The following is a 19,701-nucleotide window of genomic DNA, read 5'->3' as shown; positions in this document are numbered from 1 at the left end:
TTCTGTTCATAAAGGGTCCTGCGTTCAGAATTGCAGTTCATAGGCGTCGACTGTTTTGTCCGCATAAATCCCACGCTAGTAAATATTATTCTCATGGGCCTAGGAATCAACAGGTTCATCCCCACAAATGCAACCTCTAAGTCTTACAAATATGACACATTCTCCAAAACATAACCTTTACCATCCACCTGCTACTTGTAGCCCTTACTGCTGAGAACAGCTGGATAGAAGAGCGTACAGAGGCTATTCATGGATCAATATTTTAGTGAAATTTGAGGAGTGATGGTACAATAAATCAAAATAAAGGAAAATGCTTTCAGTATGATTCCATAGCTGTTCCCATATGTCCCAGACTCCTATGCCCTGAATTGTTTTACAAGTTGTCAATCTATTTCCTTAACAGCACTTTGAAATGAGGCCAACTGTAGTGTGAAAAAGGTTCAAGTCCAAGCTACAATGACTGCGCAAATAATGCAACTGAACAAGCCTATGACCGACCAAACACCTTCAGCAGAGGGAATCCACCGGATCATCAACACACTTCCTATGATCTGACAAATGGTACCCCGCTAACACGGAGACTGAACAAGTTCATAACACAGAAATTAGAAACAGAACAACATTAGTTGACACTACCAACACAGAGTCCGAACAAGTACATATTCAAAAACCATGGACAGAGGAATTCAACCCGATCATCGAAGCTCTTCCCAAAACCTGGCAACTGAAGAGGCAGCTGATGTCCATTACTGACCAAAGACACCTGCAGAGGAAACCAACCACGGATCATCAACACTCTTCCCAATCAACCAGCAACTGAGGAGGCAGCTTATGTCCATTATTGACCAAAGACCCTCAGCAGAGGAAACCAACACAGATCATCAATGTTCTTCCCAACCACCAGGCAACTGAGGAGCCAGCTCAAGTCCATTATGGACCAAAGACCCTCAGCAGAGGAAATTATGATCATCAAGACACCTCGCCACAAATTACCAACACTCGTGGGTACAGTGGACTACCAAGAGGCAAGCAGAATCCGAGCACTAGACCGCTGTGGCGATGAGGCCCTACAACCCGGAAGATGATCATCCATGATCATAAACAAGCTGAACACAAATCCATGCACTAAAATGAAACCCCACCTGTCCATCATTAATCAGACAGGGTACTAAAACTCAACACTAACCAGATAAGAAGATAGGGTCGGATGCCCATGAATACAACTGATTCCATTTCCTCCCTTCCCCTGTCCTCTTCACTCACCCTTTCTGCCCTCTACTGCCAAGGATAATTACCAAAGTGGATATTCACATTTTAAACAAACATTTCCTTTAAACATCTTATTGATTTTCAATCAGATTACAAATCAATTGGTCCCCAATAAAAAACAATGCAGACTAATGGCTCCTGACCTCTTTAAAAGGGTCTTGCAGTAGTAACTGCTGAGTCATGCTGGGACCGAGCTCACTGCAGGGCCTGTGGTAGTGAGAAGAGACCTGAAATCTCACTGGGCCCTGCAGGCAGCAGCCAGGTCCGTCCACTGCAGTCTCACTATTTTGGGCCAGACAGTTGTTGATAACGCTCTCTAGGGTGTACCAAGTTCACATGCCATTCAACTTGAAGACTAAAGTTTGACCCAGACCCTCAGCTGAAGTCAAAACTTTAAACATCCAGGAAAGGAAACTTGTATGTGTCACTTTCCCTCTCCTATACACAGATGTGAGTCTTCTTCCAGATGAACAAGAGCGCAGACTCACCCCCATTCCACTACGTGCGACTCGTAGTCCCAGTACTCGCGAGGTCTCTGTGTGTTGACGTCGGAGTAGACCCTCGCTCGGCTTGGCACTGGTCCTGACATGGTGCAACAAAGAGAAGTTCAACTCGGTAGGCCCTGAAAAACAAAGAAGAGAGACAAGGTGGTGTGGTAAAATGCAGCTTTAAGCCACCAAACGGACACTCCATGACCATGCGTGTTAGAAAAAGAAAACCATAGGAGGCTTCCAGGGGCAAGGCACCAGTCCAGGAGGGGAAGAGATCCACCACACGTGCCTAGACACTGGTACCGGATGGCACGCCAGCTTCCTTCCTGCACAACTCGTACCACTAGCCCTCCCCTCAAGGTGTGAGCTAACCCCTCACTTCATACTGACACCCACCCACGATTTCCAGCCGAAAACTTCCCACTGTGCCATGCTGACATATTAGCCGTAGCTTATGGACCAACATACTTTAACCAAGTGGTCACCATTCACACAACAGCAAACATCAAAGCAGAGATTTCATAGAGCCACAGAGAAGGAGGACATGTGCACTTACAAGAGGCCATGAGAAGATGCAATTTCAAGAGAGCGGTATTTACCCTATGAGTACATGGGTTAAATCTATGCTACCTGAACTAGAGAGTGCTCTAGTGTTGGCCATAGTGACTGTGAAACAGCGAGTGCAGTAGTGTGACACAAGTACTTCCAATCAACTACAAAAAAAAATGCAGCTGAGGAACAGCGGGGGATTTGACCCCAATGCAGCACAAAAACACTTTGTGCGTCTCCTTGATCTCATGGTTGGCCAAACGCACAAAGTAAGTATTGACCATTTCTCATTGAAGAAGTTCATCTTTTTAAACCAGAAAAATCACAGTCAAGTTAGATTCCCAAACTAGCACCATCTCCTGTGGGGTTCCCGAGAAGTCCTCTCTGTCCCATGCATTTTGACAGTATATGAGGCACCTGAATATCAGTCAACTCAGTGTCTTTTTGAAAAATATATTAATCTCCAGTCTCTATCCTTGGACAGTATCTTCAACCAAACTGTCACCTCCAAAAGAAAGGGGAAGAATTTAGTGATCTACTTGGAAGGTGGTCTGTCCATCAACACATACGTCAAATCATGGTCCTACCAAACTGAGTAAAAAAAGATGACAGATTTCATCTTACGTTCAAGGATGCCTCCTCAAAAGGCGCGACTGTGAGGTCGTGGGTGGAGTTGGAGGACTTATTATTTATTTTATTTTTTTACATTTCTGCGCTCCAGAGGGCATACAATGCTAGGATTGCTTGTCTTTTGGACACCCTTCCTATGCAAGGGGTCAAATTGTTATCTGACAAAGATATAGTTCAACGCATTTGTACTATCTTCAAATGTAGGCTTGGAAGCAGTGGCGTAGCGTGGGTTGTCAGCACCCGGGGCAAGGCAAGTAATTTGCACCCCCTAACCCAGGGCAAGGCAAGTAATTTGCGCCCCCTAACCCGTGGATTTAGTCTCTTCCAAGATGTCGCGCCCGGTGCGGCCGCCCCCCCCCCCCCTGCACCCCCCACGCTATGCCACTGCTTGGAAGAATCCTTTTTAAACAGATTTTGCAGAGTCAACTACCTAGAACACTTCCATCTGCGAGACTCTTCCTGCGACAGAAGCCACTGAGATGGTCATCATCTGGCGGTCAGTGTTGGCTGCTGCATTGCCAAGTCATGGAATTCCCTTTGTATCAACCACCCAGTAGAACTAAACTTGAATACGTGAGAGACAGATCTTACCCAACGTTTCTGAGGTTCTGCTTCTCAACGCACCTCACAACAGCCAGCACCAAGGGTCAGATGCAAAGTTTGGAAGAAACTGAAAATCTTCCAATTTCTGGAGGAAACTAAATATGGTGGGAAATCCACCACATGAATTTCCTCCCCATGTTATTGTACGGTGGCGAAAATTTAGCCAGTGGTACCTACTATTTAGTCCTATTGCTCACACTCTCCGGGGCTATACCGGTTGTTAATGGCCCTGAACAGAGTTATAGGCCCGAACCACAGGTCAATCAATTCAATCAATTAATTTTAGAGCGCGCTACTCACCCATAGGGTCTCAAGGCGCTGTGGGGTATGTCCTCAGGGTTTAGTTGAAGGTGAGGGCCTATAAAACGTAGAGGGCCTTTCACAACTGGTACAGCCCAAGGCACCGGGGGTATAAGGCTAATAAAACACCCCACCCACTGAGATTAGAGTGTTCTAACTTGAAATGGGAGAAACAGAAAGACAAACATTGTAATGTTGATGCAGAAGACTTATACCAGTCATTATAAGCCCGCAGCCACGTCATTGACCACAATGGAGCTCCCAGTGTTCTACTTTGTATTTAAAGTTGATTTTCATTCACCATATTCTGAATGCTAAATAGTGCCCTTGGAGAATGAGTATTGGTGCACTATAGAACATCTTTATTCCTAAATACACAGCCTGTTCTTCGGACACATACAGCCATTTTCATATTAGAGATACACCGCCTATTCTGCATGAGAACGGGCGGTGCCCCTCCTCTAACCAAGAAAAGACTATGAATCTCTGCTCACTACAAATGGGTGGTTTGTCACCTGTGCTGATGAACAGAGAGTAACACAGTTGCAGGGATACACACAGATACCTCTGTAGCAGGAACCTAGCTAGGGAGCAGAGAACCGCTGTACAAGCAAAGGTTGCAAGGAGCACTCATGGGAAGGAATCATACAAGACAGGTTACAAATTTGTGAAAGAAAGAACAGTGGGACCTCACTTAATTGGCCACAGAGCCAGGAGAAAGGAGATTGTGGTTCCATTACGGAGTATGGATGGTGTTGCCTATGTCTCTTCCTCAGGGTCGCACTCATGGTTTTTCCTCTGTTGGTTTTTCTCTAGCCTGGCTACCCCCTTGCCCACCAGCTGACTGACTGTGGACCTCCAGTGACGGACCACTGGCGGCGCATCTCCCCTGATGGACCACGGGCCACGCGTCCGTCTCCAGAGATGGACCACTGGCCGCGCGTCCGTCTCCAGAGATGGACCAATGGCCGCGCGTCCCTCTAACCTCTTCTTGCACCCTGGCAGCATGCTTCAGGTGAAAGGCTGGTTTGCCTGCAGGAGTAAGCTACCGGGGATGCCGCTTCCACAGTGCTGACAGGAGGCATTCCTGCCTTTTGTACCTCAGCCTACCCCTCCCTGTGACCTGGAGGCTTGCGGGACTGGAAGCACTGGGGGGAGGTACAGGGCAGCCCCGCCCCACCCCAAACGCAAATGAACTTTGCACCCAATGCACTGGTGCCTGAACATGCCATGAGAGGGGAAACAGAGGGCAAGCTTGCCCTTAACTAGACCGATCAGGCAAACAGGAACGTGTCAACGAGGTCTCTTTACATATATAAAAAATAAAAATAAAAGCTAGAAAGCTTTAGTGTGGTTGTGTGGAAGAGGGCCTGTCCACTCCTGAGTCAGTCAACTAGTGCCCCCTCCGAGCAAACAGTATGCATCTGCTACTGAAAGTAACATTTTCTCTTTCAATCGATCCAAAACAAGTAGTTTCTTCGGTCTTTATTGCGCCTTCAGGCTTCTCAACTCGCCATCTTGTGGGGGCGTTGCCCCCTCAGCATCATTTCCACCCGCCCTACAAGGCAGCAGCTTTCCATATACCAGAGGTCACCATACCTGGCAGGATCCTGTCCTCGGGAAGTGCTTCCCAAACTTTCTAGAGCCACGACCCCCTTTTCTGTACGACTCCTGGCTTCACTGGACATGACTTACTACAGCATCATTCACAGACAGCGCATGTCCACTGAAGCGGCCACTACACATGCAGACAGTTTTACTGATTCAGGGAATATTTATCACTGGTACCATTACACTTCCTAACTCGAGAACATTTACGATTCATTTTGCTTTCCAAACTGCTGAATGTGCACAGTTCGTTTACAGGTATTTACATATTGTTGTGTTAAAAAAATAACACCCCACAGCCTTTCCTCTCACACGTCATGTACCCCAGCAAGACTGTCACACAATTCACTGTATTCTTTCTCTTACTGCAAAGTGAGCTGAGTTTGTAAACACCAGGCCCCATGTCAAAAATACGTAAGCAGCAACTTGTGCGAAGAAACAGCCTGACCTCCCTCTGTTGTGATGCCTTAAAATTATGTGTTTATCTCGTCACATTTGCTGCGATTTATAGAAACACTCCACGCTCTTCCTGGAGACACAATGGGCTGAAAAGAAGGAATTCAGAGCACTTCCCCAACAACCCCTCCTTTCCTAAGGTACCTTATCCCTAGATGCCATCTCTGAATGGAAAACACATACGCTAAATACTAGTTAAACACACAGTGGTCCCAGTCCAATGAGCTTTATGTTTAAGTGGCCCTGCTGGTAATAACTCATAGATAGCAGTTGTGTGACAACTATGGATTGGGATGTGGAGAACCTGAATCAGCGAGCTGAAGCTGTAAACTTTGCAGGTGGGATTACACACTCGGTTCATAGTGAGGGTTTCACATAGTTTAGGCTCCGATTTGAATGAATACAAACCTGTTAATCTTGCCTTGTTCGCGGATAGGAATACAGCTAGGACACCCGGGTGCAAAGGCCACGTGTGCTATGTAAGTGTGCACTAAGCTACAGCTATCGTGACTGCTGGACTGGAGAAAAACTCACAACTAGCCACGAGAGAATACATGGACATGACGTATATGCAGGGCCACTGGAATTATATGGCAGGGGAAGGTCAAATTATGCGGCAGTGTCCAGTAAGTTATGCAGCAAGGGAAGGCAACGTATGCGGCACATTTCATGATAGCACTAGTTCATCATTTTGTTATTTTTAAACTTGTTAACACTGTCTGGGCATTAGTTGGTCTTCATTAGTACCAGTTTAACACCCAAATATAGCAACAAGCAACAAAAATGTAACTGGTGCAAAGGATATTACACAGCGCGGAAACATGTGTTGCTGTATTTTTTAGTAAATTTTGAACTGTTTGAGCTAGAAACAATTTTTTGTTAAAATCTGCAGATTAGGCAGGAAAAGATGGATTATGTGGCAAATGCAGCAAATCTAACTATGCTGCGGCCGCACAGTTGCATAATTCCAGTGGCTCTCCGTATATGGGACCAAACCACACCGATCTCAGCAGAACCATCAATGTTTACTTAAAAAGGAACCTGTCTGCAATCCAACGGTCTCTGCCTACCTCGTCATCACCTACAGTGGCGAGGGCAACATGTCACTTAGGCTAAAGAGGGCGAGCTGAACTTCAAGTGGGATACTCAGACCTCCCACAGCTTTTTCTGGGGTGCCCCTGCCGGCTGATGGGATAATCAGCTTTTCCGTTTACATCTTTATGAACAGCAGTTGTGTTCTGGTAGAAGATAGTTCAGTTGATGATGGACCTTTTGATTCCCACTAAAACAGATTTCCTTTGTCCTGTGACATAATGCAACTTTCAGACAATGCAAAAGTCTCTGAAACAACTCCACATGTAGTCAGGGCTATCTACATGTGATCAGATTTAAACTGGGAACAAATAATCCTACACAAGAAAAGGGAACAAACAAAGGAACTGCCCGCACCAGCACAAACAGACACTAACAAGATTGGTGATGAAGTGAGACGTCTCACCAACTGGGCTTGTGAGGAAAATGAGTGGAGAGCTTAGAAACTGTGGAGACTTTCGGAGCGTGCATAAGCAACAACTCCTTAGAGATCAAACAAGTCATTACACTTTCAGTGACTGTTTCTCGTGTGGAGGGAAGAATTTCAGTCCTGTATTTAAAGCTAGTCTATCACTGGAAGGCACTACGTTTCATCCTTTTCCGGTCTGGCTTAGAGATCGGTCTCCCTCAAAAACAAAAGGGTATCCCCAAAATAATAATTTCAGGAGAGTGTAAAAACAACAGTAAACAGAAAATACTAAAATCCTATTTAAACTGTATACATCCTTCAATGGCATTAAATCCCATGCCGACAGCCTCCTAGAAAAACCTAACACATTGATTTATTTTTACATAGTTTATTTTCTGTCATTATATTTTCATTGCCTCAAAAATTGTGTTTACAAAGTATATTTAAAATTTCAACCGAAAGTCACAGATCCAATAAATACACCACGGAAAACTGTACAATGCCTTAACACACAGAGTTTCAATGACCCCACTCATCAGTAATGACACCCGCACACACTCCCATGCACGCCACCTTCACTCATCCTTCACAGACCCAGGCCAGCAAAGACCATACACAAATACAACAGACTATTCTTCTGCCTTCCGTTGTGGTGTCTCACGCTGGGTCTGCTCAATGATTTGGCCAACCCACTTTTTGGTGGGTTCAAATATTTTCAGCCACCTTTTTCAGCTACCTTACACACATTAAAAATGTATTTTATTTGCCCAGGTACGATAAGCGGGGTATCCTCTATAAAATTAAGAATATGCAGGTCATAAGCACATTTGCAATGAGCATAGCTTCCGAAATTAGCATTTAGAATCAGTGATCTAGTGCAAAGCAACAGCATAACTCCAGGAACAATAGCGGCAAATACGTGGTACAGCAGAAACAAACAATCTAAACGTATGTGTGGAGACACCAACATACTAAGAAAGGTGGGGCTATATAGAGACCTCTTACCATCTCCTAAGAGACCCCCATACTGAAAAAAACAACGTCGACAAGGTGCCAGCATAACAAGAACCAAGTCACCATTATCAAACACCAGCTGCCCTTCCCTCCCACATATTACACTCACTTTTACCCAGGCGTATTTCCTCATTTCTTGAAGGTTCAACATGTTTGCATGCGCCTCAAATAGGCAAAAACTTGGTTGAGAAAAATTGCTTGGCCAGCTCAGGATTAAAAAAAAAAAAAGTCACTGAAAGCAAACTTTTGTTGGCCTAACAAAAAGCACACATTCCATAGTGGCACCCGACACTCACAGGAGATACTTTGTGTGAGGATGTCCTCCTTGTCCAAGGACAATGAAGTTAGTCAGTGGCTAAAGTGTGATCACCCTCTGCCAAATGCCTTATGCTGCAGCAGGTGGAAGGAAATGTGAATGACACAACAACTACTAATGGTTGAAGAAGGCTGTCTGAATGTTTCTATAAGTACATTAAACATACAATTTAACACCAGACCTAAAAATCCATACACAAATGCAGGGGCTCTTTTTCCCACTGAGTCATTCAAGTGTCATTCAAATTTTGATCCCACTCACTACAGCATGGCGTAATGGCTCAGCCCACTTCATCCACTGGCTGTCTTGCTTTCGGAGAGATGACAGTTTGTCTGTGCTTATGCACCGCAACCTGAAACACGTGTACTTGAGTTCCGGCGCTGGTGTGCCTGGGCCCTTCTTTATTTGTAGAGATTTGTCAAACTGTTGTTGCATACAATACAGTATTACAAAGAAATGTGTTCTTGCCTGACTGGCTAGTTTTGCCAATGCTGGGGGAATGTGCACCAGTGGAGTTTTCAATACAGGCTATAAACAGTATTTAAAATATGAAAAAAGAAAAAGCATTGGCAAAACCAACTGGCATTGCCACTGTAATGAGAGTACTGAGCTCTGGCTTTATCAACGGTCTTAAAAGTATTGTTTCAACAAAGTAAAACAAAAAAATATTTCAAAATACTGCGGTGGGAGCAAACAACTTGTATCTCAAAACTGTAGAGGGAGTTCAAGGTCTTCAATCTTTATAAAGGCCATAGTTTGTTTTTTCCAAATACCTTTCACTCAGGAAACTCTGAACAGAAGTGAAAAAGAATAATGAAATGTCAAAATGTAAACGGAAATGCTTGTCAAGGCCCAATTTACTTTCCACAGGTCTCAGCAATTTGGTCCTCTCCAGCAGCCCATTAAGCTGGTTTATATGTCCCCCAGCAGAAATGTCATGCTCAGTACACCTTCTGTCACAGACTGGCTGAGTGAGTGCAGCAGATAGCCCTTCCCCATAAAAGCCTTTGTGTGCCAAAGCTTGTGCGTTCACGTATAATGTGGAATGCACAAGATAAAACAAAAATAACCTTCAAAGTCTGCTCTTCAGCCATACTCCAGGAAAAATCCCACCGCTGCTGTGATTTTACAGACAAGCTGGGAGGGATGAGGAGCAAAAGTGCACCGGAGTATTCAAGGGTGGAAGTAGCACAAGAGTGAGAAAGCTGGAAAACACATGCACTCTCGGGAAGAGCTGAACGAAAAAGAAAAAAGTAGTTTCCTAAATGTGCCAACAGCTCCCTTCCCTCTACTCGACACTGTCCCCTATTGTCTCTGGTGACCTCCGTGCAAGGTGGACTGAGGCCAGATTAGACACAGGTGCAAATTTCATTAAGGGGTCGCCACGCCAATGGCTGGCAGGGCAGCTTGAACAGTTCTTAGCCGAAGAAATCTCTCCAATAGGACAACTGTTTGTGACTTGTCACTCACAGCCAAACCTCGCATTTATCTGTTCAGCAGAGGCGGAGCGTGGCTGGCAGCCCCCTCACTCCTTTCTCGTGCACAACTACAGGTATTGGTGCCGCAAGGGTATGCTCGTCCTTTTCGGCTGCTGTGGCCTCTGGGCCCAACTAGTGGATGCTCGTTTTCCAGGTGGGCCACACCTCCCACTTTGGACAGACTCCAAGGCTGAGCCTCACGTTGGTAGAGGCAGCCCCAGCCCTCTTAACTGCAAGGTCGTGACTGGCAAGTTGTTGCTTGGCTCACGTTTTTTCGGGAATTCACCAGGAAAACTACCCTCTGGGAAACTGGGCATCCACTCGTGAGGTCGGTTAAGGTGATTCTACCATTTGGCAGCCACTAGTCCCAGTACATGATCATGTACAGGTGCCAATGCACACACGCACTTGGCATGCACACAGAATGTCAATGCAAGGGTCTGGGTGCCACATTCAGGGGGGCTGGCAGGCCACACTGATTTCAGAGACAGAAAGAAAGATCTGGACAGGACAACTGATCTACAGCAACAGTGCCCCCATCACTTCATGTAATGACTCAGAACATTGACAACAGCCCTACGTGGACAACCGGTGCACCACTCCAGATCAGAGCACCTTCGCGTGATCTGGACAGGCTAGGATGCATCCCGCGCCCAAGTTAGTGTGTGAGCTGTGCAAGTTTATAAAAAAAGTAATATTCATTTCACATGCAGTTGAATCACTCAAGACAGGGGCACACGTTCATCTACCATGCATGGGACATTCTCGTCTCAACAAGATGCATGTGAACCATGAATGAGAAAAATCTGGAAAAGAAAAAAGGTGATCTCTCCCACACCCCTTGTGCAGTAAGAAAACACAAGTGTAAACTGGTGATATGTCTCATGAAGGTGAGTGCACGAGCAGTGCAGGGGTCTGAGCCCCTGTAATGTCAGAATTACAAGCACACACTTTCATAGGTGGGAATGTGGTGGTGGGGGGTGGGGGGGGGGGTCTCCCACACCCCTTGTGCAGTAAGAAAACACAAGTGTAAACTGGTGATATGTCTCATGAAGGTGAGTGCACGAGCAGTGCAGGGGTCTGAGCCCCTGTAATGTCAGAATTACAAGCACACACTTTCATAGGTGGGAATGTGGTGGTGGGGGGTCTCCCACACCCCTTGTGCAGTAAGAAAACACAAGTGTAAACTGGTGATATGTCTCATGAAGGTGAGTGCACGAGCAGTGCAGGGGTCTGAGCCCCTGTAATGTCAGAATTACAAGCACACACTTTCATAGGTGGGAATGTGGTGGGGGTGGTGGTCTCTCACACCCCTTATGCAGTAAGAAAACACAAGTGTAAACTGGTGATAGCGTCTCGTGAAGGTGAGTGCACGAGCAGTGCAGGGGTCTGAGCCCCTGTAATGTCAGAATTACAAGCACACCACACTTTCATAGGTGGGAATGTGGTGGGGGGCGGGGGGGGGTCTCCCACACCCCTTGTGCAGTAAGAAAACACAAGTGTAAACTGGTGATATGTCTCATGAAGGTGAGTGCACGAGCAGTGCAGGGGTCTGAGCCCCTGTAATGTCAGAATTACAAGCACACACTTTCATAGGTGGGAATGTGGTGGGGGTGGTGGTCTCTCACACCCCTTATGCAGTAAGAAAACACAAGTGTAAACTGGTGATAGCGTCTCATGAAGGTGAGTGCACGAGCAGTGCAGGGGTCTGAGCCGCTGTAATGTAAGAATTACAAGCACACACTTTCATAGGTAGCACTGTGGAGCGGGGGGCGTCAATGCGACTTCAACCGAAAGCCATGTGGTAGAAGGTGGGTTAGGGAGACAGCATTGGGGGGGGGGGGGGGGGATTAGGGTGCTCCTCAGTAGGACATGTCCACTTCAAGGACTAGGCACCATCATGGCTGGGAACAGAAGGGACCGTCAAGCAGACATATCAGGCATCCGTCAGTGACCTACGAGGCCCTCAACTCAGGCGTGCTCTTCTTGCGTGCACTCCGCTTGTCTGCATTTGTCTCTGCTCTCCGTGTGTACACTCGGACGTACTCCGCCTCAACTCGCGTGCATTTGGATGCACTCACCTCGGGTGCATCTCGGACTGCTCTCTGTGTGCACTTGTATCCGCCCTCCTTGTGTGAATTTGTTTCTGCTCTCCTTGTGTGCACTAGGAGGTACTCCGCCTGTATGCACTGCTCTCGGGTGTGCACTAGGAGGTACTCCACCTGTATGCACTGCTCTCGGGTGTGCACTAGGGGGTACTCCGCCTGTATGCACTGCTCTCGGGTGTACTCCGCCTGTATGCACTGCTCTCGGGTGTACTCCGCCTGTTTGCACTGCTCTCGGGTGTACTCCGCCTGTTTGCACTGCTCTCGGGTGTGCTCCGCCTGTATGCACTGCTCTCGGGTGTGCTCCGCCTGTATGCACTGCTCTCGGGTGTGCTCCGCCTGTATGCACTGCTCTCGGGTGTGCACTAGGAGGTACTCTACCTGTATGCACTGCTCTCGGGTGTGCACTAGGATGTACTCCACCTGTATGCACTGCTCTCGGGTGTGCTCCGCTTGTGTGCACTTCTCTCGGTGTGCACTAGGAGGTACTCCGCCTGTATGCACTTCTGTCTGTTGTGCTCCGCCTGTGTGCACTTGGATTCACTCCACTCACTCGGATACACTCAGTTCGGCTGCATCTCGGATCTGCTCCCTTTGTGTGCACTCGGGTGTGTTCCGCTTGTGTGCACTGGGAGGTACTCCGCCTGTATGCACTGCTCTCGGGTGTACTCCGCCTGTATGCACTGCTCTCGGGTGTGCTCCGCCTGTATGCACTGCTCTCGGGTGTGCCCTAGGAGGTACTCTACCTGTATGCACTGCTCTCGGGTGTGCACTAGGATGTACTCCACCTGTATGCACTGCTCTCGGGTGTGCTCCGCTTGTGTGCACTTCTCTCGGTGTGCACTAGGAGGTACTCCGCCTGTATGCACTTCTGTCGGTTGTGCTCCGCCTGTGTGCACTTGGATTCACTCCACTCACTCGGATACACTCAGTTCGGCTGCATCTCGGATCTGCTCCCTTTGTGTGCACTCGGGTGTGTTCCGCTTGTGTGCACTGGGAGGTACTCCGCCTGTATGCACTGCTCTCGGGTGTGCACTAGGAGGTACTCCGCCTGTATGCACTGCTCCCGGGTGTGCTCCGCTTGTGTGCATTGCGCTCGGGTGTGCACTTGGAGGTACTCGCCTGTATGCACTGCTCTCGGGTGTGCACTTGGAGGTACTCCGCCTGTATTCACTGCTCTCGGGTGTGCACTTGGAGGTACTCCGCCTGTATGCACTGCTCTCGGGTGTGCACTAGGAGGTACTCCGCCTGTATGAACTGCTCTCGGGTGTGCACTTGGAGGTACTCCGCCTGTATGCACTGCTGTCGGTTGTGCACTAGGAGGTACTCCACCTGTATGCACTGCTCCCGGGTGTGCTCCGCTTGTGTGCACTGGGCTCGGGTGTGCACTTGGAGGTACTCCGCCTGTATGAACTGCTCCCGGGTGTGCATTAGGAGGTTCTCCACTGTATGCACTGCTCCCGGGTGTGCTCCGCTTGTGTGCATTGCGCTCGGGTGTGCTCCGCTCGTGTGCACTGCTCTCGGGTGTGCACTTGGAGGTACTCCACCTGTATGCACTGCTCTCGGGTGTGCTCCGCTTGTGTGCACTGCTCTCAGTGTGCACTAGGAGGTACTCCGCCTGTATGCACTGCTCTCGGGTGCGCACTAGGAGGTACTCCGCCTGTATGCACTGCTCTCGGGTGTGCTCCGCTCGTGTGCACTGCTCTCGGTGTGCACTTGGAGGTACTCCACCTGTATGCACTGCTCTCGGGTGTGCTTCGCTCGTGTGCACTGCTCTCGGGTGTGCACTTGGAGGTACTCCACCTGTATGCACTGCTCTCGGGTATGCAATAGGAGGTACTCCGCCTGTATGCACTGCTGTCGGGTGTGCACTAGGAGGTACTCCACCTGTATGCACTGTTTTCTGGTGTGCTCCGCTTGTGTGCACTTCTCTCGGTGTGCACTTGGAGGTACTCCACCTGTATGCACTGCTCTCGGGTATGCACTAGGAGGTACTCCGCCTGTATGCACTGCTGTCGGGTGTGCACTAGGAGGTACTCCACCTGTATGCACTGCTGTCTGTTGTGCTCCGCCTGTGTGCACTTGGATTCACTCCACTCACTCGGATACACTCAGCTCGGCTGCATCTCGGATCTGCTCCCTTTGTGTACACTCGGGTGTGTTCCGCTTGTGTGCACTGGGATCCTCACAGGCACCTGGAGCTGTACTTCACTCCTGACGCAGCCTGTACCGCAGTGACCTATAATAATGTCTCCCTCTAGGGAAACGATGTAATCTCCATAATCGAATCATCAGAAGTAGCGGCTGGAAGTACTGCTCACTCCCCAGGGTCACCACCAGGAGGGGGGCTTCATGAGGGGCCAGGGAGCCTCCTCTTCTGGAGGTTGCGCTCGGGGTGTACCTCCGCTGGAGATACTCAGGGGTGTGCCTCATCTGGAAATACTCGTGGCCTGTACCTTCTCTGGAGATACTCAGGGAGGTACCTCATATGGAGAAACTCGGTGGGAGGGGGTACCTCATCAGTAGATACTCAGGTGTGTACCTCCCCTGGAGATAGGGGGATCACTCTCCTAGAGATACTCAGGGGGGTTCCTCTCCTAGAGATACTCAGAGGAGTAACTCTTCTGGAGATACTCGGGGTGTACGTCATCAGGAAATACTTGGGGCCAGTGCCTCCTTTGGAGATACTTAGCGGTGTACCCATCTGGTGATACTCTTGTACCTCATCTGGAGATACGGGGGGGGAGAATAACTCTCCAGGAGATACTTGGGGGAACCTCTACTGGAGATGCTTGGGTCCTCTACCTCCTCTGGAGAAACTCGGGGGTGTACCATATCTAGAAAGACTTAGGGCCTCTACCTCATTTGAAGATACATGGGGGGTGTACCTCACGGGCTTCTACTCCTCCGGGCCCAGTGCAATCTACTCCTCCTCCGGGTCCAGTGCCAGCCGTGCTGCCTCATGGCCCAGTGTACAGTACAGTCTACTCCTTCTGAGGGTCCAGTGAGGACGATACCTCAAGGCCGAGTGCAGGCTGCACGACCGCAGGGCCCAGTGTAGTTAATACCTCAGTGGCCAGTAAAGGCCGGGTGCAGGAAGTACTAGCCCAGGATCCTTCGAGAATGTGCCTCCTCAAGTCCATTGTAGTCTGTGCCTCCTCAGGTTTAGAGTAATATGTGCCTCCCAAGGGACCAGGGCCGGCTGTGCAGGGACCAGTGTAGCTAATACCTCAGTAGCCAGGATGGGCAGGGTGCAGGCAGTACCAGCCCAGGGCCCCTACAGCATGCCTCTCCATTGGGCCCAGTGCCGGCCGGGTCCCAGGGAGGCCTCAGTGGCCGGTGGGGGCCGGGTGCAGGCAGTACCAGCCCAGGGCCCCCTACAACATGCCCTTCCATTAGGCCCAGTGTGGGCAGTGCCTCCTCAGGGCCCATTGCATGCTGCGACTCCTCGGGGCCCAGTGCCGGCTGTGCCTAGTCAGAGACCAGTGTAGTTAATACCTCAGTGGGGGCCGGGTGCTGACACAGCACCTCCTCTGGGCTCAGCAGACCCTCCGGGGCTGACACAGCACCTCCCCTGGGCTCAGCAGACCCTCCGGGGCTGACACAGCACCTCCCCTGGGATCAGCAGACCCTCCGGGGCTGACACAGCACCTCCCCTGGGATCAGCAGACCCTCCGGGGCTGACACAGCACCTCCCCTGGGATCAGCAGACCCTCCGGGGCTGACACAGCACCTCCACTGGGCTCAGCAGAACAATCATACTCTCTGGGGCGAATATCGGACCTCCTCTGGACTCAGTACAGCACACAGACCCTCCAGGCCAATACAGCACCTTTTCTGGGCTCACCAAACCACACAGACCCTCTGGGGGCCAATACCGCACCCCCCTTGGGTTCAGCACAGGGTGCAGACTCTCTAGGACTCAGAAAGCACCTTCTATGAGCTCAGCACAACACACAGACCTTCCGGGGCTGATACATCACCTCTTCTGATATCAGTAGTGCACACACCCTCTAGGGCTCATACATCACCTTTCCTGGGCTCAGTAGTGCACACATCCCCCTCCAGGGCTGATACAGCACCTCTTCTGATATCAGTAGTACACACCCACCCTCTGGGGCTGATACATCACCTCTTCTGATATCAGTAGTACACACCCACCCTCTGGGGCTGATACATCACCTCTTCTGATATCAGTAGTGCACACACACCCTCTGGGGCTGATACATCACCTTTCCTGGGCTCAGTAGTGCACACACACCCTCTGGGGCTGATACATCACCTTTCCTGATCTCAGTAGTGCACACACACCCTCTGGGGCTGATACATCACCTTTCCTGATCTCAGTAGTGCACACACCCCCTCCGGGGCGGATACATCACCTCTTCTGATCTCAGTAGTGCACACACACCCTCTGGGGCTGATACATCACCTTTCCTGGGCTCAGTAGTGCACACACACCCTCTGGGGCTGATACATCACCTTTCCTGGGCTCAGTAGTGCACACACACCCTCTAGGGCTCATACATCACCTTTCCTGGGCTCAGTAGTGCACACCCCGTCTAGGGCTCACACATCACCTCTTCTGAACTCAGTAGTGCACACACCCCCTCTAGGGCTGATACAGCACCTCTTCTGATATCAGTAGTACACACCCACCCTCTGGGGCTGATACATCACCTTTCCCGATCTCAGTAGTGCACACACACCCGCTAGGGCTCATACATCACCTTTCCTGGGCTCAGTAGTGCACACACACCCTCTGGGGCTGATACATCACCTCTCCTGGTCTCAGTAGTGCACACACACCCTCTGGGGCTGATACATCACCTTTCCTGGGCTCAGTAGTGCACACACACCCTCTGGGGCCGATACATCACCTCCTCTGATCTCAGTAGTTCACACACACACACCCTCTAGGGCTCATACATCACCTTTCCTGGGCTCAGTAGTGCACACACACCCTCTAGGGCTCATACATCACCTTTCCTGGGCTCAGTAGTGCACACACACCCTCTGGGGCTGATACATCACCTCTTCTGATCTCAGTAGTGCTGATCTCAGTAGTGCACACACACACACCCTCTGGGGCTGATACATCACCTTTCCTGGGCTCAGTGGTGCACACACACCCTCTAGGGCTCATACATCACCTTTCCTGGGTTCAGTGGTGCAAACACCCCCTCTAGGGCTGATACAGCACCTCTTCTGATATCAGTAGTACACACACACCCTCTGGGGCTGATACATCACCTCTTCTGATATCAGTAGTGCACACACACCCTCTGGGGCTGATACATCACCTCTTCTGATGTCAGTAGTGCACACACACCCTCTGGGGCCGATACATCACCTTTCCTGATCTCAGTAGTCCACACACACCCTCTAGGGCTCATACATCCCCTTTCCTGGGCTCAGTAGTGCACACATCCCCTCCAGGGCTGATACATCACCTCTTCTGATCTCAGTAGTTCACACACACACCCTCTAGGGCTCATACATCACCTTTCCTGATCTCAGTAGTGCACACACACCCTCTAGGGCTCATACATCACCTTTCCTGGGCTCAGTAGTGCACACATCCCCTCCAGGGCTGATACATCACCTCTTCTGATCTCAGTAGTGCACACAACCTCTAGGGCTCATACATCACCTTTCCTGGGCTCAATAGTGCACACCCCCTCTAGGGCTCATACATCACCTTTCCTGGGCTCAGTAGTGCACACATCCTCTGGGGCTGATACATCACCTTTCCTGATCTCAGTAGTGCACACACACCCTCTAGGGCTCATACATCACCTTTCCTGGACTCAGTAGTGCACACACCCCTTCCAGGGCTGATACAGCACCTCTTCTGATATCAGTAGTACACACACACCCTCTGGGGCTGATACATCACCTCTTCTGATATCAGTAGTGCACACACACCCTCTGGGGCTGATACATCACCTTTCCTGATCTCAGTAGTGCACACACACCCTTTAGGGCTCATACATCACCTTTCCTGGGCTCAGTAGTGCACACACACCCTCTAGGGCTCATACATCACCTTTCCTGGGCTCAGTAGTGCACACACAAGGGTCTGGGGCTGATACATCACTTCTTCTGATCTCAGTAGTGCGGATCTCAGTAGTGCACACACCCCCTCTAGGGCTGAAACAGCACCTCATCTGATCTCAGTAGTGCACACAACCTCTAGGGCTCATACATCACCTTTCCTGGGCTCAATAGTGCACACCCCCTCTAGGGCTCATACATCACCTTTCCTGGGCTCAGTAGTGCACACATCCTCTGGGGCTGATACATCACCTTTCCTGATCTCAGTAGTGCACACACACCCTCTAGGGCTCATACATCACCTTTCCTGGACTCAGTAGTGCACACACCCCTTCCAGGGCTGATACAGCACCTCTTCTGATATCAGTAGTACACACACACCCTCTGGGGCTGATACATCACCTCTTCTGATATCAGTAGTGCACACACACCCTCTGGGGCTGATACATCACCTTTCCTGATCTCAGTAGTGCACACACACCCTCCAGGGCTGATACATCACCTCTTCTGATCTCAGTAGTGCACACAACCTCTAGGGCTCATACATCACCTTTCCTGGGCTCAATAGTGCACACCCCCTCTAGGGCTCATACATCACCTTTCCTGGGCTCAGTAGTGCACACATCCTCTGGGGCTGATACATCACCTTTCCTGATCTCAGTAGTGCACACACACCCTCTAGGGCTCATACATCACCTTTCCTGGACTCAGTAGTGCACACACCCCTTCCAGGGCTGATACAGCACCTCTTCTGATATCAGTAGTACACACACACCCTCTGGGGCTGATACATCACCTCTTCTGATCTCAGTAGTTCACACACACACACCCTCTAGGGCTCATACATCACCTTTCCTGATCTCAGTAGTGCACACACACCCTCTAGGGCTCATACATCACCTTTCCTGGGCTCAGTATTGCACACACACCCTCTGGGGCTGATACATCACCTCTTCTGATATCAGTAGTGCACACACACCCTCTGGGGCTGATACGTCACCTCTTCTGATCTCAGTAGTGCACACACACCCTCTGGGGCTGATACATCACCTTTCCTGGGCTCAGTAGTGCACACACACCCTCTGGGGCCGATACATCACCTCCTCTGATCTCAGTAGTTCACACACACACCCTCTAGGGCTTATACATCACCTTTCCTGGGCTCAGTAGTGCACACACACCCTCTAGGGCTCATACATCACCTTTCCTGGGCTCAGTAGTGCACACACACCCTCTGGGGCTGATACATCACCTCTTCTGATCTCAGTAGTGCTGATCTCAGTAGTGCACACACACACCCTCTGGGGCTGATACATCACCTTTC

General features: G+C 49.8%; 1 protein-coding gene across 6 annotated transcripts in view; it reads right to left on the bottom strand.

The window, feature by feature from the left end:
* LOC138282998 (casein kinase II subunit alpha-like) overlaps positions 1–19,701 on the bottom strand; it is a 193,079-nt gene that overhangs the window by 115,255 nt on the left and 58,123 nt on the right. For all 6 annotated transcript variants that reach the window (XM_069221099.1, XM_069221097.1, XM_069221095.1 and 3 more), the window contains exon 2: positions 1,758–1,891. In XM_069221099.1, coding sequence (XP_069077200.1) covers positions 1,758–1,858 — 101 coding nt within the window. In that variant the 5' untranslated portion in view covers positions 1,859–1,891. The remainder of the gene's footprint in view (positions 1–1,757; positions 1,892–19,701) is intronic.

Source organism: Pleurodeles waltl, chromosome 2_2, assembly GCF_031143425.1.
Source record: "Pleurodeles waltl isolate 20211129_DDA chromosome 2_2, aPleWal1.hap1.20221129, whole genome shotgun sequence".
Taxonomy (NCBI): Eukaryota; Metazoa; Chordata; class Amphibia; order Caudata; family Salamandridae; genus Pleurodeles; species Pleurodeles waltl.
This window is presented reverse-complemented; position numbering and strand designations above follow the sequence as displayed.